Raw genomic sequence first — 26400 nt, forward strand, 5'->3', positions numbered from 1 at the left:
ACGATTCTAGCTAAAGGCATTGATGGTAGTGCCAGGATTGGTTGATCACCTCACAATCACGTCTGGGTTAAGGTCATGATGGGTTTATCAGAAATGTACTGCAATTGCGGAGTGCTAGTGTCACCTAGCGTGCTCTGCGAGGCGATCCTGAATGCATCTTGTGCTCTCCCCTATATAGCAACTGCTGCAATCATGGCAAGTTACGCGGTATACTATTCCACTACGTAAGAGAGGGGCGATGGGAGTTTTTACGTTTGAGACCAGAGGACGTAAGCTCCTACCAGGGAGTTGTATGCATTTCATGCAGTACTCCCCTAGGACCTTAGAAATCCGGTCTGACTTGCCCAAATAGTAAGGAATGTAGGCATAGTCACGTGGGGACAGCCTCGGATGAGTTGCAAGTTCTTGTGCTTTTAACAAGCATCTGTCTAATGCATGGGTTGGGTACCTGCAATTGATTAGGTTAGCTTTTACTCTGGAAATCTCGATGCGCCTAGCTTGCTCTGAGCTGGAATGGCTTCAGACTTGAGAATAGAGCATGTGCAGTGCTGTTTAGATGGCAAGGGGCATGGGCTGATCTGTAGTCGGTAAACTGCCCGCACCACATTGGCTTATGGTACACCGAGGTTTCCAGGACCACCGTGGTCCCACTCACCTCACTAGAACATCCAGGAATGGAAGGGACCCATTCACTTCTAACTGCACAGTGAATTGGATGAACAGTGATAAGGAGTTGAGGTACTCTAACAGCGTTGACTCTGAACCACGTGGGATGATGGTGAAGATATCATTAATATATCTGCACCACACTGTAATCGGTACAAGCAGGCTCAGGAATATCTGTTCCTCTAATTCCTCCATAGTGATGTTAGCAACGACTGAGTGGACAGGGGTGCCCATAGCCGTACCGTGTATTTGTTTGTACAGAGAATCGTGAAAGGTGATGACACCGCCTGACAAGCATAGGTTGAGGGCAACACAGATGTCCTCTGTAGATAGCGATGTTCTATTTGATAGGTTGTGGTCACTCTCTAGAGGTTTCCTGGTACAGACAACGGCCTGTTGGACGGAATGGATGTAAACAGAGAGACAACATCGAAGGACGCCATGATCTCGCCCAGGGACTGTAACTTCTTTGATTAGGTGAAGGAATTCCTCACTATTGTTGACTGTATGGATGGTATTTCCAAGTAGATGTGCTAGGGGTTTCACAATGTGTTTAGACAGTTCTTACATTGGCGAATTGCAACGGGACAAAATGTGTCAGAGAGGAATGCCTGGCTTGTGAACCTTTGTAAGTCCCTAAAATTGTGGAAGTTGGCAGCCCATGGCATGCAATTGCCATTGTGGCGATGTTGAAATCTTCCCAGATTTGAACCATTCATAGATCAGTTTGTTGACGTCCTAAGACTTTGATGGGTGGGTCACTTACAGACTCATAAACATTGGGACCTTGCAGGAGGACGAGAGCTTTGTCCAAATACTTCGACTGGTCTAATATAACCGTGCGACGTCCTTTGTCGGCGGGAAGCACGATGATGGTGCTGTCTTTTCTGATGGAATTAAGAGCAGCGTGCTGACGGCAGTTGAAGTTGGAGTTCGCTGGTCGTGCATGTCAAAGGACAGAGGCCATTCTGAAGCGGATGTCATTAGCAGTCTCTTCAGGGAGGTTGACTATGGATACCTCTACTCCTGTGGCGATTTGAGTGATTGGTGTTCTCGAAGGTAAGACTGAACTTCATACCAGGGCTAAGAACATTGATCTGTTCAGAGGTTAATTGCTTACTGCTTAAATTCAGAACAAAATTAGCGTTATTAGTAGGATGCTTGTTTGCTCTCAAAGAGTGAGCTTCTTTGGTTAAGTTAATAAACTCCAGCTGTTGGCGGGAACGGTAAGTGTCAGACACATGGTTGGCTTGAAAACAAAGGGTATGAATTAGGCTAGAGAATGTCGCTGGGGAGATCATACCTCTTAGTTCCTGCATAAGCCTGGATTTGTTGAAACTGGCTCTCCGAAGTTCAGTGTAAAGGTGACCAATCCGCACTTTCAAGGTTTGGAGGCTGAAGTTGAAGCAGGCATGCGAGAGTGGTTGAAGGGAGCCTTGTAACGGAAGCCTTTGGGAATTATGCGATTGGATTTGCATCTGTGTGTGTGAAGCGTAAATGCTGTTTGTTCCATGCCGGTGAGATGACGGTCTTCTAGAGTTCAGCACAAATACTGTATGCATGGAGGCTATAAAACGAATGTATAAATTGGCCTGGAGTACTGGATTCCATGGTGTGAGATAATGATAATAAAACAGCACATCAGTAGAGACAATAACTAGATTTTTAATAACTAAGATTAATTTGTAGCTTTCAGGGTAAACGAAATCCCTTCTTCAGTTTAGAAATCCTAAAACTCTATAGTTTTAGGTTCTGTAAACTTAGCCATTCAGTTTAATTACAACTGTATAATATTTATTACTCTCCTGTATACAGTAATACCTCAGTTAACGAAGTAGATGTGTTCCAGAACTTTATTTCTTTATAAGTAACTTCATTATTGGAGGTAGAAATACCATAGCAGGAATGTGGATACATTCCTACACTTAAAAAAAGAGATACATATTTTACAAAATAAATTTATTTGAAATTAAAATCACATATCATATTAAGAAATACAGTATAAAAGAAAAGTTTGCAAAAGTCAAACAGTAAACTCAAAGGCATGAAAAGAGTACAACAGAATTGTAAATAAGTAGTGCATGAGAAATCAGAACATATAGTTTTTGTTGCTGCTTTATTATAATGCCCTTGCACTTCAACAATGCTGTAAGTAGCTTATAGACCTAGTAAGGATCGTTAGTTTATTCTGAATTGAGACAGCGAGATTTGAAAGTTAATTAATACTTAAGTGTCCGTAGATATAAAGTTCGTAAGTTCCTGCCTTTGTGATACAATAGTTATATACCGTACTAGATAGCTTTAGTTGAACTTCGTTAGCAGTTAAATTGTACTTTTAAATAAATACATAATGACTTAGATTACAAACGTAACATAATTAATTATATTTAACATAATTAATAACATAACATAATTAATTATAATTAATTAATAAATGAATAGAATCATGACTCAGACCAGAGCAGCAAAGCAAAAGGCTCAAGCTAATGGAACTGCTGTGGCTCAGAGCAGAACTGAGGGGGGCAGTTGTCCTCTGACTCACAGCCTTATAAAATGCACTGTTTGCTTGATGTTTGCAGAGCAATCGGGTACGGGACATGATACTGCCATGGGGGATGTCTTTGTGTGTGCGCGCGATGCAAGGAGTGTATCGAGGCAACAACTCAGCGTTCTTGGGGGCCTATATGAGAGCTTGAAGGACAGGGTGGATGCCCTCAAAGAAACTAAATTGAGGGGCCCATCAAGCTCTCAGCTGCCCACATCAATGCCAGAGCTTGCACTTGGGCATCACGTGACACAGAGGCAGCCCCCAGGGCAGAATGCGCTGGTCCCGAAGGAACTAGTAGTTGTTGGTGACTCTATTGTCAGGGAAATGGGGAACATGCTTTGTAAAAAGGATAGGTGGAACAGGACCAGGGTATGTCTGCCAGGGGCAAAGGTTGATGACATTGTAGAGCGAATATCATCTTCTAAGGGCACAAAAGGTGATATAGTTGTACATGTTGGCACTAATGATATTAAGAGTAGAAGACTGGCAGAATTACTTAACACGTACAGGTCACTGTTGAACAAAAGCCAAGAATTAGGATTGAATTTGAAAGTGTCTGCAATTCTGCCCAGACACGATAAGAGGGAGTATATGATGAGAGCCTTATCGATCAATTCGGCCCTGGAAAGATTGTGCAAGGCTCAAGGGGTAGAATTTTTTTCAGCCTGGACTGTACGTGTTAACAGGAGAGACTGCTTCTACAGGGATGGGATACACTTAAATAGAAAGGGTGCAAGAATATTTGCTGATGCTATCGAGGCAGTGTTAGGTGGGTTGGAAAACTGCTAGCTTGGGCGGAGACAAAGACCAATAGATTGACAGTAGCCACTGGCAGAGGTGAAAGAGATTCTTGCACTGCTTCTATTAGAATGAGCAGAAGCCTGAAAAACAAGATGCTTGAAATTTCAGAGACTGCTGGGAGCCATTGCGGTACAAGTAAATACATGGGTTGTGTTAGGGTAGCTAAGAATAGAAACAGGTGTAAGTATACTTGCGTGTACACCAATGCTAGGAGTTTAGTAAACAAATTTGATGAATTTGAGGTATTGCTCAAAACATCAAAGGCAGATATTGTTGGGATATCAGAGACGTTGTGTCACACAGATATAAGGGATGCAGAACTGGAATTTGGGGAGTACAACGTCTACAGAAAGGATAGACAGGATAGGAAGGGGGGGAGGGGTTATGCTATTAGTTAAGAAACACATAAAAACCAAGGAAGTGAAGCCAGTCGACATCGCTGGACAGTGCAGTGTTGAGTCAGTTTGGTGTGACATAAGCATTGGGAGATCAAAATTCAGAGTAGGAATGTGCTATAGGCCTAATGACTCTGATGAGTATAATAAGAAACTGTACAGGGAAATAGAGTGGGCCAGTAAATCAGAGAGTCTTATAATGGGAGATTTTAATTTCCCAGATATTGACTTTAATTTGGGGGCTGGTCACTCACACACTAGCAGGGCTTTTGTGGATTTCTTGGACGATTGTTTTCTACATCAGCATGTTCGGGAGGCAACTAGAGGAAGTAATACTCTTGATTTGATTATCAGCAGTGATTCTTCATGCATTAAGAATCTGCAGATAAATGAACCACTAGGTGGCAGTGATCACAGTGTGCTGAAGTGGGATTTACTCAAAGAGGTAACTACCATTAGGGGTAAAGGGAAGGGTTATTGCTTCCGTAAAGGCGACTACGATGGACTGAGACAGTATTTAAATTCTATACAGTGGGACCAACTGATGATGTTACCAACAGCAAATTCAAAATGGGAAGCATTCAAAGAACTTATCTTGGAAGCTACTAGGCTTTACATACCAACTAAGAAATATTGTTCAAGGTTTAGGCCAAAATGGATGTCAGATGAACTAATGAGGCATATGGCAGAGAAGAAAAATGCATGGGATACATACAAATTAACACATGACACAGAAGCCTATGATAGATACAAGTTGATATGCAACCAAGTTACAAAGGAGGTTAGGCAGGCGAAGGCAGATTACGAGAAATCCTTGGCAAGGGATGCAAAGAAAAACAGCAAAGAGTTCTTTACTTATGTAAACTCTAGAAGGAAGGGGATGAATCAGATTGGTCCACTTGATATTGATGGGTCAACTGTTGATGATCCTGCTCAGGTAGCTAACAAACTAAATGAATATTTTGCATCGACATTCACACATGAGGAGTTATTCAGCGAGAGGAATGCCAGAGGTGTATTCAACTCTAGCAGTAAGCTACAGAATCTTGAAATAACTGAGAGTAAGGTGGAGGAGAAATTGTTGAAGATAAACACAAGAAAGGCACCCGGGGCGGATGGCATCTATCCAGTTATATTAAAGGAGGCAGCAAAGGAAGTAAGCAAACCCTAACCATAATTATGAGAGCTTCCTTGGACTCAGGGGAGGTACCCATAGACTGGAAATGTGAAAATGTGACCCCAATTCACAAAGGAGGATCAAAGGCTGACACAAGTAATTATAGACCTTTGAGCTTAACTTCTGTTCCAGGAAAATTAATGGAGGCACTGGTTAAAGAAGCAAGGTGACTCTATTGTCAGGGAAACGGGGAACATGCTTTGTAAAAAGGATAGGTGGAACAGGACCAGGGTATGTCTGCCAGGGGCAAAGGTTGATGACGTTGTAGAGCAGATATCATCTTTTAAGGGCACAAAAGGTGATATAGTTGTACACGTTGGCACAAATGATATTAAGAGTAGGAGACCAGCGGAATTACTTAACAAGTACAGGTCACTGTTGAAAAAAAGCCGTGAAGTAAGGTTGAATTTGAAAGTGTCTGCAATTCTGCCCAGACACGATAGGAGGGAGTATATGATGAGAGCCTTGTCGAGTCGATCAATTCGGCCCTGGAAAGATTGTGCAAGGCTCAAGGGGTAGAATTTTTTTCAGCCTGGACTGTACTTGTTAACAGGAGAGATTGCTTCTACAGGGATGGGATACACTTAAATAGAAAGGGTGCAAGAATATTTGCTGATGCTATCGAGGCAGTGTTAGGTGGGTCGGAAAACTGCTAGCTTGAGGGGAGACAAAGACTAATGGATTAACAATAGTCACTGGCAGAGGTGAAAGAGATTCTTGCACTGCTTCTATTGGAATGAGCAGAAGCCTGAAAAACAGGATGCAGGCTATTTCAGAGACTGCTGGAAGTCATTGAGGTACAAGTAAACACATGGGTTGTGTTAGGGTAGCTAAGAATAGAAACAGGTGCATGTATACTTGCGTGTACACCAATGCTAGGAGTTTAGTAAATAAATTTGATGAATTTGAGGTATTGCTCAAAACATCAAAGGCAGATATTGTTGGGATATCAGAGACGTGGTGTCACACAGATATAAGGAATGCAGAACTGGAATTTGGGGAGTACAATGTGTATAGAAAGGATAGACAGGACAGGAGGGGAGGAGGGGTTATGCTATTAGTTAAAAAACATATAAAATCCAAGGAAGTGAAGCCAGTCGACATTGATGGACAGGGCAGTGTCGAGTCAGTTTGGTGTGACATAAGCATAGGTAAATCAAAATTGAGAGTAGGAGTGTGCTATAGGCCTAATGACTCTGATGAGTATAATAAGATACTGTACAGGGAAATAGAATGGGCCAGTAAATCAGAGAGTCTTATAATGGGGGATTTTAATTTCCCAGATATTGACTGGAATTTGTGGGTTGGTCACTCACACACTAGCAAGGCTTTTGTGGATTTATTGGATGATTGTTTTCTACACCAGCATGTTCGGGAGGCAACTAGAGGGAGGAATACTCTTGATCTGATTATCAGTAGTGATTCTTCATGCATTAGGAATCTGCAGATAAAGGAACCACTAGGTGGCAGTGATCACAGTGTGCTGAAGTGGGATTTACTCAAGGAGGTAACTACCATCAGAGGTAAAGGGAAGGGTTTTTGCTTTCGTAAAGGCGACTATGATGGTCTGAGACAGTATTTAAATTCTATACAGTGGGACCAACTGATGATGTTACCAACAGCAAAGTCAAAATGGGAAGCTTTCAAGGAACTAATCTTGGAAGCTACCAGGCTTTACATACCAACCAAGAAATATTGTTCAAGGTTCAGGCCTAAATGGTTGTCAGATGAACTAATGAGACATATGGCAGAGAAAAAAAATGCATGGGATACATACAAATTAATGGGTGACATGGAAGCCTCTGATAGATATAAGTTGGTCTGTAACCAAGTCACAAAGGAGATTAGGCAGGCAAAGGCAGATTATGAGAAATCCTTGGCAAAGGACGCAAAGAAAAACAGAAAAGAGTTCTTTACCTATTTAAACTCAAGAAGGAAAGGGATGAATCAGATTGGTCCACTGGATGTTGATGGTTCAACAGTTGAGGATCCAGCTCAGGTGGCTAACAATCTAAACGAGTATTTTGCATCTACATTCACACATGAGGAGTTATTCAGGAAGGGGAATGTCGTAGGTGAAGTAAACATTAGCAGTGAGCTAGATTATTTTCTAATAACTGAGAGGAAAGTGAAGGAGAAATTGTTGAGGATAAACATAAAAAAGGCAGCCGGGGTGGATGGGATCTATCCAGTTATATTAAAGGAGGCAGCAAAGGAAGTAAGCAAACCCCTAGCCATAATTATGAGAGCTTCTTTTGACTCAGGAGAGGTACCCATGGACTGGAGATGTGCAAATGTAACCCCAATTCACAAAGGAGGATCAAAGGCTGACACAAGTAATTATAGACCTGTTAGTTTAACTTCGGTTCCAGGAAAATTAATGGAGGCACTGGTTAAAGAAGCACTGCAGGATCATCTGGACAAGAATTCAGTTATAGCTCAGACACAGCATGGTTTTGTTAAGGGCAGGTCTTGTCTGACCAATTTGATTGGATACTATGATGTAGTCACAAAAGAACTGGATGCAGGGAATAACTTTGATATTATATATTTGGATCTTAGAAAGGCTTTTGATACTGTTGCGCATGGAAGACTGCTGCACAAATTGGAGAAGTGTGGCATTGGAGGCAAATTGCTGCTATGGATAAAGGGATGGTTGAGTGGCAGAAGACAGAGAGTGGGAATCAATGGACACTGCTCAACGTGGACTAATGTTATTAGTGGAGTTCCTCAGGGTTCAGTGTTGGGTCCATTGTTGTTTTCTGTATTTATAAATGATATTGATGATGGTGTATCAGGCTTAATGTCCAAGTTTGCAGACGATACCAATGTTGGCAGGGTTGTTAAGGACACTACTGATACTATGCTGCTGCAACAGGATCTGGAAAGGTTGAGCAGATGGGCTGAGAGGTGGCAAATGAAGTTTAACATTGACAAATGTAAAGTACTACATATGGGAAACAGTAACCCCAGATCAACGTATCAACTCTGTGGTACTACGCTGACAGTGGTAGAGAATGAAAAGGACCTGGAGGTAATTGTGCAGGCAGATATGAAGTTCTCTGAGCAGTGCAGACGAGCTGCAAGAGTAGCTCATGGTGTCTTGTCAATGATATACAGGAATTTTTCTAGAAGGGACAGGGATGTGATTATTCCCTTGTATAAGGCATCGGTCAGGCCACACCTTGAGTACTGTATACAGGTCTGGAGGCCTCATTTCAAGAAGGATGTAGAGCTGCTGGAACGAGTACAGAGAAGGGCAACAAGATTAGTGAATGGAACAAAGGTTTGCTCTTACGAAGAAAGGCTTAAGTTTTGCAAATTACAGACCTGGAGACTAGGCATCGGCGAGGTGATCTGATAGAGGTGTATAAGGCTTTGAATGGCTTGAGCATGCTCAATGCCGATGGGATTCTTCCTCTTGCTCAGAATAATCACCTGAGAGGGCATAAATTCAAATTGAGGAAGGACGGATGTCGGATAGATGTGCGGAAATTTGCCTTTAGCCAGCGGGCAGTTGGTTTGTGGAACAGACTCCCATCGCTTGTTGTTGAAGTTGATAGCCTAAACAAATTTAAGGTTCAGCTGGACAGGTATTTCGAACGAACGGAGGGGTGAAATGGGAGTAGTGGTTTTTTTTTTTTTTTTGGCTGATGCTGAATAAGCTTGCTTTCTTGCATCATATGCCTCCACTAATGCTAAGAATTACAGGATCATTTAGACAAGATTTCAGTAATAGCTCGGACACAGCATGGTTTTGTTAAGGGGAAGTCTTGCCTGACCAATTTGATTGAATACTATGATGCAGTCACAAAAGAACTGGATGCCGGGAATAGCTTTGATATTATATACTTGGATCTTAGAAAGGCTTCTAATACTGTTGCACATGGAAGACTGCTACACAAATTGGAGCAGTGTGACATTGGAGGCAAATTGCTGCTATGGATAAAGGGGTGGTTGAGGGGGAGAAGACAGAGAGGGTAATCAATGGACACTGCTCATCGTGGACTAATGTTATTAGTGGAGTCCCTCAGGGCTCAGTGTTGGGTCCATTATTGTTTTCTACATTTATAAATGATATTGATGATGGTATATCAAGCTTAATGTCCAAGTTTGCAGACGATACAAAGGTTGGAAGGGTTGTCAAGGACACTACTGACACTATGCTGCTGCAACAGGATCTGGAAAGGTTGAGCAGATGGGCTGAGAGGTGGCAAATGAAGTTTAACATTGACAAATGTAAAGTACTACACATGGGAAACAGCAACCCCTGAGCAACATATCAACTCTGTGGTACTACACTGACAGTGGTAGAGAATGAAAGGGACTTGTGGGTGGTTGTGCAGGCAGACGGGCTGCAAGAGTAGCTCATGGAGTATTGTCAATGATATACAGGAATTTTTCCAGCAGGGATAAGGAGGTGATTATTCCCTTGTATAAGGCAAAGGTCAGGCCACACCTAGAGTACTGTATACAGGTCTGGAGGCCTCATTTCAAGAAGGATGTAGAGATGCTGGAACGAGTACAGAGAAGGGCAACAAGATTAGTGAATGGAACAAAGGGGTGCTCTTACGAAGAAAGGCTTAAGTTTTGCAAATTTCAGTGTCTGGAGACTAGGCACCAGCGAGGTGATCTGATAGAGGTGTATAAAGCCTTGAATGGTTTGAGCATGCTCAATGCTGATGGGATTCTTCCTCTAGCTCAGAATAATCACCTGAGAGGGCATAAATTCAAATTGAGGAAAGACAAATGTAGGATAGACGTGCGGAAATTTGCCTTTAGCCAGCGGGTGGTTGGTTGGTGGAACAGACTTTCATCTCTTGTCGTGGAGGTTGATAGCTTAAATAAGTTTAAGGCTCAGCTGGACAGGTATTTTGAATGAACAGAGGGGTGAAGTGGAAGTGGGTTTTTTTTTTTTTTTTTTGGCTGATGCTGCATAAGCTTGCTTTCTTGCATCAAATGCCTCTACTAATGCTAATGCTAGATGTAAACTATATGAGTATTGCTATTTTTAGGATAACATTAATTGACATGCTAAATTAACAAACATGCTATCAATTTTAACGGGCCTGTAGTAATTGCCATAAGTTTAGTTCAGGAAAAATAGCTCTACATAAATATCAGGATAAAACAATTGTGTGATTGGAAGCTACTTTTCTTTCTTTTTAATTGCTTTACAAAGTGACACTGCAGTTTATGAATGTTTTAGTCCCCAACAACGTGTAAATCAACCTCTGAACACATTTATGTTTATACCTGCACTTGTGCAAACACAAGATAAAAGAAACCCTGTGAATTACTGTGTTATAACCAAAATAATTGATGTGGCAAAATCCCCAAAACATGGACAACCCTGCTGTACTTAAGCCTATATCTTTTTACTAACATTTTCCCCCCATAAATTTAAAAATAACATCAGATATGAAGTTTAAAATTTGTGCGGTTATATATTTAGCAGGTTCTTTTGCTTGGGGTCCATAGGCAGGGTCCCATCAGGAAATTTCTTGGCATCCTGGTTGCCCAATATGGCCTTGCTCACCTAGCACTTTTTTTTTTTTTTTTTTTTTAAATTGGATTCATTTAAGTTGCACACTTCTCCCCTTAACATGAAGAAGATATCCATGATGGGTTGTGGGGAGAGAAAGCAGATAGCAACCAACTGTATTTCTCGAACAGTTTTGGATTTGCTAGTCTCATGTTGCTTGTTATTCGTTGCTTTGTATTCTTAGGTGATGCAAAATGCACTTCTGTCCCAAAGTCATACCTCCATCATTGTTGAAGATGATGGTAGGTACAATCAATTTCTTTAGAAATTGATTCCACTAGTATTATTTCTTCTCTTGTGTTCTTGCTGTTGAAACATGTCTTCAACTCCAGCTTGCAGATACACTGCAATATCCTCCACACTATTTTTTTAGTAGTTCTATGACATTTTGTTTATTGTACTTCTGTGACATTTTGTTTATACAGACCGTAGGTCTGTATAATCATGCATAAAAGTTTTAAAAGAAATGATCAGAACAGAGGCTGCAGCACATTTATACATACAGTAGCAGATAAAAAAACTGCATCACTTGTGAATTTTGCAAATAATGTGTTTGTGCTACATTGTGGGTTGTAGAAATGTTCAAAATGCATTTGTTAGATGGAACATATATCTTTGTGAATGAAATCCAATAAAAAGACTCCACCTGATATATCTAATTGCCATAAATATCTTCCCAAAGGGTAAAATGCATAATTAATGGCAGTATAAGAAATCATGCAAATAGCAGTATGAGAAATCATGCAAATGGCAATTATGACCAACCAACCATTTTATTGCATTTATGTGTACAAACTGAAATGACAAGTTAACATAATAGTATTATGTACTGTAAATCAGCAAAATGTTCCTCCTCGAGCTGCAGTTACAGCCTTGCAATGATCTGGATAGAGTTAATCAACTTCTGGATATACGGTTGCCCAATTTCGTGGTACCACACCCTTACAATGCTCTCCTGCAGCTGAATCTTACTTGTTGGCTTCTTCTGAGTAATTTTAGACGACATTATGTACGAGCGATTTTAATAGGGTTCAAATCTAGACTGTTGCCGAGCCAGTCCAACACTGTAATGCCAGCATTTCTCAGGTATGACTGCACCTTAAGGGAGAAAAACAAGGGAAAACATTGGTGTAAATATGTTTTAAGCCTTGTGAAACATGAGACAAACTCATCATTAAATCTAAATAGCATAAAACTTACCAATTTTGCTGTGTGGCAAGGTGCTGAGTCTTGTTGAAAAATGCAATTTTGGATGTCTGTGTGGTGATCCCTAATAATGGGTTTCAGGCACTCCTCCAAGATAGCAGTGTTGGTTTCTGCATTCACCGTTCTGTTAATAAACTTATTTTGCCCCACCCCTTTGCTTGTTATGCACCACCAGACCATCTGACCAGCGGGGAACTTTATAGTCGGTGTTATGCAGTCAGGATGGCATGCCTCCGATTTTCGTCTTCTGACATATTGCTTCCTATTCAAGCTATGCAGGTTGAATTTTGATTCATCAGAAAAGATGATGGTGTCCCATTGCTCTGTTGTCCATGAAACATGCATTTTAGCCCAAGCAAGTTGCTTCTTCCTCATTTGTTGGGTCAACAAAGGCTTCTTCTTCTTGGGCTGATAGGCATGCAGACCACATTCCGAAAGCCGTCTTTGGATAGTTCGTGCACTTGTTTCTACACCAGAGGACATCTCAAGGTCCAGTTTTAGATCAGGAGCACTAGCATGGCAATTACGAAGGCACAGCCATTTCAAATATCGATCTTGGGAAGGTGTAGTCACTCTCTTATGGCCTTATTCAGGTGTTCTGTTCACATCACTGGTTTCACGCTTTTAATTTCAGCACTCGGGATACTGTTGACTGGTGGCAGCCTATTTTATCAGATAGCACATGTAGAAAGCCCTTCCTCGGACAGAGCAACAGCTACACTTTTTTTTTCTTGGTGTCAACTGAACATATGGAGCCATGCTTACACCTCTGCAAAACAGGATACTAATGACTGTGTATATCTTTCCAATGCCATATTTATAGAAACTGCTGATGCAATACCTTAAAATTACTGTCTGATGCAATACCTTTGCTTTGCAATCTTATATGTTCCCCTTCAAATGTTACTTTTTTTTAAGGTGATGCAGTTCGTTTGTTCGGCAGTCCTCCTAGTGTGCCTAGAGCTTCTAATATTTGGCAGGGGATATCCGAAATCCCAGAGAACCTTAGGAACTAATCTACACAGCTCTGTACAGAGCAAGACAAAACAGAACAATAAATGGCATATATGGAAAATTGATATTACTGTACATACAAGGAGGTGGTGGAGTGGGAGATTCATCCTAATTGGTAGTATTAATTGGTGATTGCAACTGGCATTTCTAGATGCAGTCAGCAGCAGTGATTCAAAACCACCTAATGATGACAACAATTTATTTTTGTTTGTCCACAAGTAGGGTGACTGCAAGTGGAATTGTCATCTTCATATCATATCCATGACTGTTGAGAGCTATTGAAAGTCTGTAGGGGGAGGGGGCAAACAGCCTCATGAGCCATCCTTTCCCCTCAGATTCTTCTTTTCTATAACTTCTGGGATATGGGCCCAGGGAAGTTAACCTTTCTTCCCCTTCTCAACTTCCTTTGTCGTATTTGTAAGTTGTGTGTGTGTGAGTTGGTTTGTACATTTAAAAACATAGAATATATGTGCGCTGCCTGAGAAACAAACTGCTTCTCAGTTCACCAAATATTTTCTTATATTGTTTAACCCAAAACTGATGGATTTGCTTCATTGATCAATATAGTATGAGCTACAAAGAATTTATTTACAAATTTGTGTTCTCATAAGGAAGTTCTTGAAGCACAAATCTTAGAAGTTTCTATGGAGTTATGAATAAATAAATTTCCAATTGTATTCTGCACAGTTAGTGCCAGAGGAGTTTGCAGCTAACTGGAAAAGCTACCATACTACTAGGTCTGTTACTTTGGGGGGAGGGGTGGGGCAATAGTTAATTTGGTATAGTTGATTAAAGGTCACATGGGGCTGTTCAGCAGTCTGGTGGGTGGAGAGTACATATGAACATGTGTACGCACACTGTCTCATGGCCATATGTCCACCCTTAATAATGATCTTGTATAATAACAAGTTTAATTATATAGAAGTAATCATATATTGCTTGAATAGTAGAAAACTGTGCCTATGCAATTTAACTACTGTATACTCACTTCATAATCTATATTAATATTGGCAGACAAATGGCATGAAGTAGACAAATGGCAACCAGCTCTTCTCTCGCCACCAGCCATTGCTGTAACAGAGGATCTAGTCAGTCCAGCAAAAACTACCGTCCGTACTTGGGAATTCACAGAGGAGAAAGAAAACAGACAAGTAAGAAAGTTATTTTCTTTTATATCTGTTTTTGGAATAATTATTATTATTATTAGTAGTGGCAAATGATGCAAGAAAGCAAGCTTATACAGCATCAGCCAAAAAAATAAAATAAAAAAGGTTGAATTTATGCCCACTCATGTTGTTGGAACACGAAGAAGGATTCTGTCAGCATTGAACTCACTCCATTCAAGGCCTTAAACACCCCAATCAGATCTCCTCGCAGGTAACTAGTTCCAGATGCTGCAGATTGCAAATCTAAAGCCTTTCCTAATAACAGCACCAGTTTTCCCCCCCTCACCAATCTTGTTGCTCTTCTCTACACTTGTTCCAATAGATTCACCTCTTTGCTAAAATGAGGCTTTCAGACTTAGCATTAGCAATGGCATATGAATCAAGAAAACAAGCTGATATAGCATCAGCAAAAAAAAGTTTATGCCCTCTCAGGTGATTATTCTGAGCAAGAGGAAGAATCCCATCGGCATTGAGCATGCTCAAGCCATTCAAAGCCTTGTACACCTCTATCAGATCACCTCGGCGATGCCTAGTCTCCAGGCTCTGTAATTTGCAAAACTTAAGCCTTTCTTCGTAAGAGCAACCCTTTGTTCCATTCACTAATCTTGTTGCCCTTCTCTGTACTCGTTCCAGCAGCTCTACATCCTTCTTGAAATGAGGCCTCCAGACCTGTATACAGTACTCAAGGTGTGGCCTGACCAATGCCTTATACAAGGGAATAATCACATCCCTGTTCCTGCTAGAAAAATTCCTGTATATCATTGACAAGACACCATGAGCTACTCTTGCAGCTCGTCTGCACTGCTCAGAGAACTTCATATCTGCCTGCACAATTACCCCCAGGTCCTTTTCATTCTCTACCACTGTCAGCGTAGTACCACAGAGTTGATACGTTGATCTGGGGTTACTGTTTCCCATATGTAGTACTTTACATTTGTCAATGTAAATTTCATTTGCCACCTCTCAGCCCATTTGCTCAACCTTTCCAGATCCTGTTGCAGCAGCATAGTATCAGTAGTGTCCTTAACAACCCTGCCAACCTTTGTATCGTCTGCAAACTTGGACATTAAGCCTGATACACCATCATCAATATCATTTATAAATACAGAAAACAACAATGGACCCAACACTGAACCCTGAGGAACTCCACTAATAACATTAGTCCACGTTGAGCAGTGTCCATTGATTACCACTCTCTGTCTTCTGCCACTCAACCATCCCTTTATCCATAGCAGCAATTTGCCTCGAATGCCACACTTCTCCAATTTGTGCAGCAGTCTTCCATGCGCAACAGTATCAAAAGCCTTTCTAAGATCCAAATATATAATATCAAAGTTATTCCCTGCATCCAGTTCTTTTGTGACTACATCATAGTATCCAATCAAATTGGTCAGACCTGCCCTTAACAAACCCATGCTGTGCCTGAGCTATAACTGAATTCTTGTCCAGATGATCCTGCAGTGCTTCTTTAACCAGTGCCTCCATTAATTTTCCTGGAACCGAAGTTAAACTAACAGGTCTATAATTACTTGTGTCAGCCTTTGATCCTCCTTTGTGAATTGGGGTTACATTTGCACATCTCCAGTCCATGGGTACCTCCCCTGAGTCCAAAGAAACTCTCATAATTATGGCTAGGGGTTTGCTTACTTCCTTTGCTGCCTCCTTTAATATAACTGGATAGATCCCATCCACCCCGGGTGCCTTTTTTATGTTTATCCTCAACAATTTCTCCTCCACTTTCCTCTCAGTTATTAGAAAATCATCTAGCTCACTGCCAATGTTTACTTCACCTACGACATTCCCCTTCCTGAATAACTCCTCATGTGTGAATGTAGATGCAAAATACTCGTTTAGATTGTTAGCCACCTGAGCTGGATCCTCAACTGTTGAACCATCAACATCCAGTGGACCAATCTGATTCATCCCTTTCCTTCTTGAGGGGATAATCTTATACAAGGGGATAATCACCTCCTTATCCCTACTAGAAAAATTCCTGTATATCATTGACAAGAAACCATGAGCAACTCTTGGAGACCATCTGCACTGCTTAGAAAACTTCAAGTCTGCCTGCACAATTACTCCCAGGTCGTTGTCATTCTCTACCACTATCAGTGTATTACCACACAGTTGATACATTACTTTGGGGTTACTGCTTTCCATATTCAGTACTTTACATTTGTCAATGTTAAAATTCAGTTTCCACCTCTCAGCCCATCTGCTCAACTTTTCTAGATCCTGTTGCAGCAGCGTACTGTCATTAGTGTCATTAACAACTCTGCCAACCTTTGTATCGTCTGCAAACTTGGACATTAAGCCTGATATACAATCATAAATATCATTAAAAAATACAGAAAACAACAATGGACCCAACACTGAACCCTGAGGAACTCCACTAATAACATTAGTCCACGAAGAGCAATGTCCATTGATTACCACTTTCTGTCGTCTTTCACTCAACCATCCCTTTATCCATAGCAACAATTTGCCTCCAATGCCACACTGCTCCAATTTGTGCAGCAGTCTTCCATGTGCAACAGTATCAAAAGCCTTTCTAAGATCCAAATATATGATATCAAAGTTATTCCCTTATATCAAAGTGACTACGTCATAGTATCCAGTTGAATTGGTCAGACAAGACTTCCCCTTATCAAAACCATGCTGTGTTTGAGCTATAACTGAAGTCTTGTCTAGATGATCCTACAGTGTTTCTTTAATCAGTGCCTCCATTAATTTCCCTGGAACAGAAGTTAAACTAACAGGTCTGTAATTACTTGTATCGCCCTTTGTCCGCCTTTGTGAATTGGGGTCACATTTGCACATCTACAGTTCCCCTGAGCCCAAGGAAGCTCTCATAATTATGACTAAAACTTGTATGCTAAATTCAAGATGTATCTTAACCATTGCCTTATACAAAGGGATAATCACTTCCCTATCCTTACTGTCAAAATTCCTGTATATCATTGACAAAAAAAACCCCATGAGCTGTCCTGGAATCCTATTTGCACTGCTGAGAGAACTTCATATCTGACTGCACAGTTACCTCCAGATCTTTTTTATTATCCACTGCCCTGAGTGTGGTACTGCATCACTGGTATGTTAATCTTTGATTATTTCTCTCCATATCGGGTACCTTGCAATTAAATTTCAGTTGCCACTTCTCAGCCCATTGGCCTAATTTTTCTAGATCTTTTTGGAGTAGCTTATCTTGATTACTGTAATTAACCACCCTGCCAGCCTTTGTATCACCTGCAGACTTAGACGTTAAGCCTGATATTAGCATTAGCATTAGTAAAGGCATATGATGCAAGAAAGCAAGCTTATGCAGCATCAGCCAGAAAAAAAAAAAAAAAAGTTCCACTTTACCGCTCCATTCGTTCGAACGGAGGGGTGAAGTGGAATATACCTTTATCAGTATCCTTAATAAATATAGAAAACAACAATGGGACCAACACTGAACCTGTGGGACTCCACTAATAACATTAATCATGAAGACCGGCCATTTACAGCCACTTTGTCTTCTCCCACTCAACCATCCCCTTATCCATTACAGCAACTTGCCCTCAATGCCACACTGCTCCAGTTTATATATATCAGTATTTTATGTTTAATATTATCAATAGCTTTTCTGAAATCTAGTATATGATGTCAAAATTATTTTTTGCATCCACTTCCTTTGTTACTGTGTCATAGTATCCAATCAGATTGGTTACTATTATGGAGTAAGGGCAGGGGTGTAACTACCGTATAGTAAAAGTAGGCAAAGCCTATGGGCCCTACTTCACCAGGTAGATGCAAGTAGGGGCCACTGCTACTATGCTAGGGCTATAGACAGATGCAACATATAATGAAAATATTTTTCTCACTGAGCTCTTCAACAATGTGATACATCTAGAAATAAGATAGTATGAATCAGAGCTGTAATACTCAATATGTTCTACGTTGATAATAATATTAGTAAATTAATAAGAGGAGTTTACCTCAATATAGTACGTAGAACACTTCCGTATGATACCCTCCAGAAATTAAAACGGAAAAAACGAAAAAATCGACAACTTACCGGTACATTAAAGTAAAATATAAATAATTAAATAATCAATTTAACACAATTCAAAATCAATTTAAAACAATTAAAATTCAAATTAACGCGATTAAAAGAATCTAATGAAAATATTCAAAACGATTTTCCTTCCTCGAGAAGCTGACAATGCTTTTCGACCGACTGTTGTGATCACAGGAATGAAAATTACCGAATCAGCTTAAACCTGCAACTTAAGTAGTGATTATATGTCTTCGCGCATGTGCGTAAAGGTCTACGCATCGGAGATCAAATATGGCCGCCGAACATTAACAGAATTCTCGTGTAATTTAATTTCAACGGTTTCTGCAATTAATAGTCACGTTGAACGTTAAGTATTTTGGCCTCGTTAAATAAAAAAGTATGTTTTTCGTTAATGGCATGAAAGGCTAATTCTGACGCTGCTGAACGAGAAGCACGAACTGAGGCCTCGTGTTGATTTACACGAATATTAAGAGAAAACCGCGTCGAACCTTGGTAAGACGAGTCGCAATCACCGCAAGAAATGTTGTTATACCAGATCATTAATTTGTGTTGCGAACGCGGAAAGAACCGAGCGATTGTTCAATATAGTGTGTAACTTCCGTATAGGCCTAGCTATAATTTTAAATTTGGTATCTTTAAAGAATTTGTTAAGCTGTTTGTGCCACTGTTCAACATATGGGACAGAAATAAAGTATTTTTTGATATTACTATTGTTGATTGGTGTAGTATTTTGTATCCTATCCTTAGTTTGTACCCTAATTCGATTTATTGTGTTAATGGGATATCCCCTGTTTAAGAATCTGCTAGTTAATATTTGTATTTCTGAGTCCAAAGCAGAATCCGTCGTTGAATATTTATAGGCATTTAGCAATTGATTAAAGATAATCGATCTTTTGTAGGTGAACGGGTGATACCTATTATAATGTAGAAGCATACCGGTGTTTGTTGGTTTTCGATAGATGCTAAATTGTATTTTATTCGAGTCCCGGGTAAGCGTGAAATTTAGAAAGTTTAATGACTTAGTATCCGTATCTTCCCTTTCCAATGTAAATTTGAGTCTAGAATGAATATTATTAAATGAATGTAAAATGTCTTGGATAGTACTACTATCGGTAATAACTAGAACATCGTCTAAATACCTCCCATAGTATGTGATACGGGGACAAAAAGGTGTCAAATGTATCTGCTCAATCGTTGAGAGATAGATCTCTGACATTAAGCCACTCAGGCTCAAACCCATTGGTAATCCAAAAATTTGTTTGTGCACCTTGTCTCGAAAGGTGATGTAGTTAGCCTCAACTAACAGTTTAATTAAGTGAAAAATTTCCTTAATAGGCAGATTCGTATAATTAATCGGTGTCGAGTTTTTATTTAACATATCCCAAATAATATCTAATGTGTATTCAACGTTTACATTCGTATATAATGAAGTAACATCTAGTGAGAATAAATTGTCATTGTCGCCGAGTCTACAGTCTTTAAGATTATTAAATAATGTATCGTAGTTCTTAATCCCAAGTTGTATAACCTGTCTAAAAGGTTTTATAATGTTATATACATGGGCTAAGGCTGAAAAAGCCGAGTTCCTGTAGGAAACAATAGGTCGAATAGGAAATCCAGTCTTGTGTAATTTTACCTGACCGAAAAGTGCAGGAATATTGTATGTATTGAAGGACTTCAATACCTTCAACTGAACCATAGTAATGTAGTCGTTTTTACGATATGTGGTTAACGTTTTATTGTATTGATTTACCAAATTGGTAAGTGCCGGGTCTACTTCACGATAAGTGGAGGTATCAGACACAACTGAATCTAACTTATTAATATAATCATGTTTATCTAGTATTACCACTGTATCTCCTTTATCTGCCCTCTGTATAATAATGTCCTTATTTTCCCGAAGTTCTCGTAAAGCTGAACTGTCATGTGTATTCAATTTAGGAAGTCGCATTTCTTTTATGTTATTCACTACTTGGTTAACTTGTTGAATAAATACATCTTTTTGTGGAACATTACGAAGTCCAAATTCAATATCAATTACGCATTGTTTTTTTGGCAGTTTTCGAGGTGGTAAATTATAATTTAATCCTTTGGATAAAAGTGAAATCTGGTCCTGCGATAGTGTACACGAGGAAAGATTTGTAACCTGTTGATATGTCGGTTCCTTGGATACTGGGTGAGGGGGTGTTCGTGAACTAGCCGACATATTCTGTGGTAGTACGTTATGTGTCTGTGGGGGGGGGGATGTCACCCAACTCGTGTGAACTTGGTCGCAAGCCCGCGACAATGTGTTAGAATTCGCATGAACGTGTCTTGAACTATTCGATAATGTTTGCAACTTATTAACGTGTCTGTTTTTTATTTCTGAGGCCTGTGCTTCCCGTCGCAAATCTATGGAGGTCTTCAATACAGACCAATCGTTCGGATGTAGATAATTTTTTAATTTATCGCGAAGCTTCCTAACCTGGGAAAGGTATTTTTGTTTATTCGAATATCGAGATTTTAAGGCAAGCTTGACAATATTACGCGATGTCGCCAGTGTTAGTTGTTTTATGCCTGAAATTTTTTGATTTAAATTCACACTGGCAAACTTCGGAACGATGTTGTTTTGAAGGCAATATTTTAGGAAAGAAATATGGTAACTTTGGGCCGAATACCTTAGTGTAGATTTAATGTAATTTTGTACCAAGCCATTCAAAAAATCTCCCATAATTGTGTGTATCGATTGTATACTACTGGAGAGACAGGAAGTGAATGAAATAGTCAATAAGAGTTTAAAAATTAATTAGATAGTATGAATCAGAGCTGTAATAATCAATACGTTCTACGTTGATAATAATATTAGTAAATTAATAAGAGGAGTTTACCTCAATGTAGTACGTAGAACACTTCGGTATGATACCCTCCAGAAATAAAAACGAAAAAATCGACAACTTACCGGTACATTAAAGTAAAATATAAATAATTAAATAATCAATTTAAAACAATTAAAATTCAAATTAACGCAATTAAAAGAATCTAACGAAAATATTCAAAACGATTTTCCTTCCTTAGTAGGGAAGGAAAAATCGTTAAAAAAACCTTACTAAGGAATTTTCCTTCCTTAGTAAGGAAGGAAAATCGTTTATGATTCTTTTATTGCGTTAATTTGAATTTTAATTGTTTTAAATTGATTTTGAATTGTGTTAAATTGATTATTTAATTATTTATATTTTACTTTAATGTACCGGTAAGTTGTCGGTTTTTTCCGTTTTAATTTCTGGAGGGTATCATACGGAAGCGTTCTACGTACTATATTGAGGTAAACTCCTCTTATTAATTTACTAATCTAGAAATAAGGAAGGAATTCTTCTTATATCTTATCGCCAAAACATAACAAACCCAAGTGGTGGCAGTCTTTATTTTGATTTTACAAATGCAACTTTGTATAGTGATCAGACATCTGTTCGGTTGCTGTATGTGTCAAATCGTATGGTGTTCGGGATTCCCCAACTTGATAAGAGGAGAGGGGGATAGGCCCCACGTATATGAACATTTAGCCATATAGGGTGGTCAAAAGTTGTTAGTTGATTAATTTCAATTCAAGTTTGTTCAAGTTCAAGTCATTATCAAAACAGCAGTTGACATACCAAAATGTATTTGTTTATTATTGCTATTTGTATTTAAAATATAAAGTTTAAAATTAAATTAATAAAATTTTTAGTTAAAAATGGATGAAAAGAAAAGGGGAAAGTGTGGAGCTGAAAAAAGAACAATGAAGAAAGCAAAAGAACAAGCAGATCATTTCTTTACAAAACACAGTAATGAATTATGTCCAGAAGAAGGTAAAGAAAAGACCAGTATTGAATCAGAAAATGTGGAAAAGAATGCCGCTGGTGTAATATATTTGCGGATCATTTAAATCAAGCAGGTTCATAAAACGAGAACAATTTAATAATCACAGATATGCCTTCGTGGGAAATTAGTGTTGAATGCACTGCACTGTTTATTCCCTCAAATGATCTTGGAGAATACTTGGACATCATTTCCGATGAAACAAAAAGAAACATTATGAGTTTGTCACGTCAGAGACCTAAAAGGCCATTTCCAAGGGATCCTGAACAACAAAGTAGAAGTTTCAGTGACACGTACTACTATTCTACTTCAATGTATGGTCCAGTTCCTCATTTGTGGCTGTGCTACTCACAAATTTTAGATGCTGCATATTGCCAACCATGCTGGCTGTTTTCAAATATTAAAAATCCTGTGTTCCAGACTACGAAATTGGAAAAATCTATCTTTTGGATAAAAACTCAGTGTTTCTCAACATCATATCATATATGTGCTATACATGAAATGTAGCAAAAGAATGCAACAATTGATAAAGATCTTGAGGAACGAGTAAGATACAGATCCTCATTTTGGAAAATGGTACTAGAATGGTTATTTCGGATAACACTTATGTTGGCTAAAAATTCTTTAGCATTTCACGGTCATCAGGAAGGATTTTCAGAAGATTACAATGGCAATTTTTTATTTCAAGTCCATTTACTTTCCTACTATGATGATGTAATGAAACAAATTATTAATAAGCCATCTGGTTCAATAACTTATTTACGCCCCACTATCCAAAATGAGTTAATAGAATGTTTAGGTACCAAATTAACAAAAGAATTAATGCTCAAAATTAATTCAGAACCATTCTATTAATCAATTTTAGATACTACTCAAGATCTCACAAAAAAAAAAAAAAAAGGATCAATTAAGTGTTATTGTATGACATGTTCACATAATTTTCGACGAAAATGAAAAATCCAAAGATTTTGCAATTTGTGAAATATTTTTAGGATTCTATGACATGAATGATCATTCGGCAGAAATGATGACGGATAATATAATGAAAATATTACACAAACTAAATATTCCTGTTTAAAAATGTTATGGTCAGGGATATGATGGGGCTAAAGCTATGAGTGGGTTTATAATGGTGTGCAGTCACGCATTAAAAGGATCCAATCAAATGCAGAGTACATTCATTGTGCAAGTCACAATTTAAATATAGTTATTAATGATAGCATAAACTGTTGTAATAACATTTCATCATTTTTTGACATTCTTCAAAATTTGTATAATTTTTTTTGGAAATAGTACAAAAAGATGGGATCTTCTTTCTAAATTTAATGGGGATTCTGAAGTTACATTAAAAAAACTCAACCCTACTTGCTAGTGTGCTAGATTACAGTCAGTAACAGCTGTGAAAGTTCATTTTGCAGATATCATAAAAGCTTTGACAGAAATTAATCTTAAATCAACTAAAAAAGCAGACCGAGATGAAGTGCTTAAAATAATGAAGCAAACAATGACATTTCATTTTATTTTCATTTGTATATTTTTGAATAACATGATATGTGAAATTAATTATGCTTCAAAAACTACCGAAGCATGATATAGACCTCAATGAATGTACTTCTTTATTGGATTGAGTCAGTAAAAATTTACAAAACATTTGAAATTCATATGAATGAATCTGAGCAAATTGCCCAGGAGTTTGGGGTAGATCCCAAATTTGAAGATACACGAAAATGTAGAACTAAAAGACAGTACGACGAATTAGCTTCAGATTTTTTTGTTTGATAATAGAGATCAGTTTTTAAAATCAGTTTTTTACTAATTTTTTGTAGTTTTTAAAATTAATTACTGATTTTACAGTGTTTTTTGTATTATAAACAAAATTATAATACAAATTAAAAATTGTTTCAAAAGTATAAAGTTAGTAAAAAATTATTTTGCAATACTAGAACCGAAAAAAATAATATGTCAAATGCTGATATATTAAGTGAGTGTGAAAATCTCATAAAACAGTATTCATCTGTACTCTCTCCCCAACTGCTGATTCAATATTGTAATTTAATCAAACTTATTAAACAAGGTTTATCAGCAGACAATTTTTTATTTGTTAATTTGAAAATATAGTGCCCTAGAAAGTGACTTTTCAGAAATTTTTACTTTATATATGTTATTTTTTACCCTGCCATGTCAGCTGCCCCTGCCGAAAGATCATTTAGTAAATTACGAATAATAAAAGATTAAAAAAGAAATGCTATTGGTCAAAGTAGAGTGTGCAATCTTGCAGTGTTGGCTATTGAGCATAAATATGCCAGTAAAATGGATTTAAAAGATATTATTAATGATTTTGCAAATGTAAAAGCACGAAAAGTAACATTTTAACTTTTTTCATAAATTTATTAGTTCTAGTATAATTTTTTATGTTTGTCAAATTGTATTTAATAAGTAGTATCATATTGTAATATTAATTTTCATGTTTTTGATGTTTGCAAAATTATAAAGAAATCGTAAATAAAATACATATTATTATTATTGCTCTTATGTTATTTCTCCCTGATTGGGAGTTCCACCTCGTGACGGGTATTGCTACGAAGTACAGAGGGTGGTTGTTGTTATGTCTGGTGTTACTGTTGGTCGAGGAACTCTCTGACTATCCTACAGGTATTCAGGATTGCGACTCTCTGGAGTTCCTTGTAGGTGTTCACTGAGAGACCTATTGCTGCTAGGCTGTTATGTAGGGTCTTTGGCACCATACCTGTGGTTGACACAATGATCGGAATGGTTGTTACTTGTTGCATATGCCACATTTCTTTGGTCTCCTGTCTTAGGTTCTTGTACTTCCTGATTTTTTCCTCATGGGTTTTGTGCAGGTTGCCAGTGTTGGGTACCACTATGTCAATCAGTTAGGTAGCCTTTTCCTTCTTGTCCACAAAGGTTTTATGTCTGTTGTGCGGGATTTTCCTATCCGTTATTATGGCGCGATCCCAGTACAGCTTGTGGGTTGGGGTCTCTAGTACTGCCTGGGGTTTGTACTTGTAGTATGGTACACTTTCTTTGATCAACTGGTATTTCCTTGCTAGCTTCTGAAGTATTATCCTGGCTACCTGGTCATGTCTGTGAGTACTCAGTCTGAGTGATCACCTTGCATCCCGCGGTGATGTGTTGGATCGTTTCTGAGGCCAGTTGGCACCGTCAACATGTGTCATCGAACACTCTGGGCTCCTTGGCGATGTATTTTCTGTAGTTCCCGGTGTTGATTACCTGGTCTTGGATGGCGAGCATGAATCCTTCAGTCTGGGGGAAGAGTGTCCCGCTCGTGAGCCATGCATTAGAAGCAATTTTATCTATGTGATCTTGATGGAGATCATTGTAGTGTCTGCCATGGAGTGTGTCTTCTCTGCCTATCTTTCTAGCATCGTTTGTGCCTCCTGGTTGGGGGGAGACTCCTTGCTTAGGTTGAGTGGGGTATACCGCTTGTCTATCTTCCTTATGGCCTGCTGGAGTGCCGCTGTGTGTTTCTGGAAGTAATCCTTCAAGTTAACTATCACTTTCTTCTGTTGCTGAATGAGGTCTATCAGGCCCCTTCCTCCTTTTTCCCGGGCAATTGTAAGTCTCTCCACGGCAGATTTTGGGTGGTGTTGGCGGCTCTTGGTCATCATTGTCCTTGTCTTTCTCGTGATATCCTCCAACTCGGTATTAATCCAATCTATGATCCCGAAGGAGTGTGTTAGCACTGGGACTGCATAGGTGTTTATGGCTTTAACTGTGTTCTCTCCCTGCCATGGCTTCGATCTTTTTACCAGTCTGCAGCTGGTAGTTTCGGTTGACTAATTTTCCCTGGTGCAGTCCGTGAGTCTGGCATTTGTCTAGACCAAATTCCATCCTAATATCATTGCTGAATTCTTCGGTGATATGGAGTAGTTGCTGGAGGTGCTTCTTGGTTCCTGCGTAGAGCTTGATGTCATCCATGTTCATCAGGTGGGTGAGGGTGTACAGG

At 39.0% G+C, this 26400-nt stretch overlaps 1 protein-coding gene across 2 annotated transcripts in view; it reads left to right on the forward strand.

The window, feature by feature from the left end:
- The window catches only part of LOC150076324 (rho GTPase-activating protein 20-like), a 218458-nt gene that overhangs the window by 159290 nt on the left and 32768 nt on the right, over nt 1-26400 (forward strand). For both annotated transcript variants that reach the window (XM_090387127.1, XM_090387128.1), the window contains exon 7: nt 14367-14503. In XM_090387127.1, the coding sequence (XP_090243253.1) occupies nt 14367-14503 (137 nt within the window). The remainder of the gene's footprint in view (nt 1-14366; nt 14504-26400) is intronic.

The sequence above is a fragment of the Mastigoproctus giganteus genome, chromosome 13 (assembly GCF_048544385.1).
Source record: "Mastigoproctus giganteus isolate SK-2022 chromosome 13, ASM4854438v1, whole genome shotgun sequence".
NCBI classification, from domain to species: Eukaryota; Metazoa; Arthropoda; class Arachnida; order Uropygi; family Thelyphonidae; genus Mastigoproctus; species Mastigoproctus giganteus.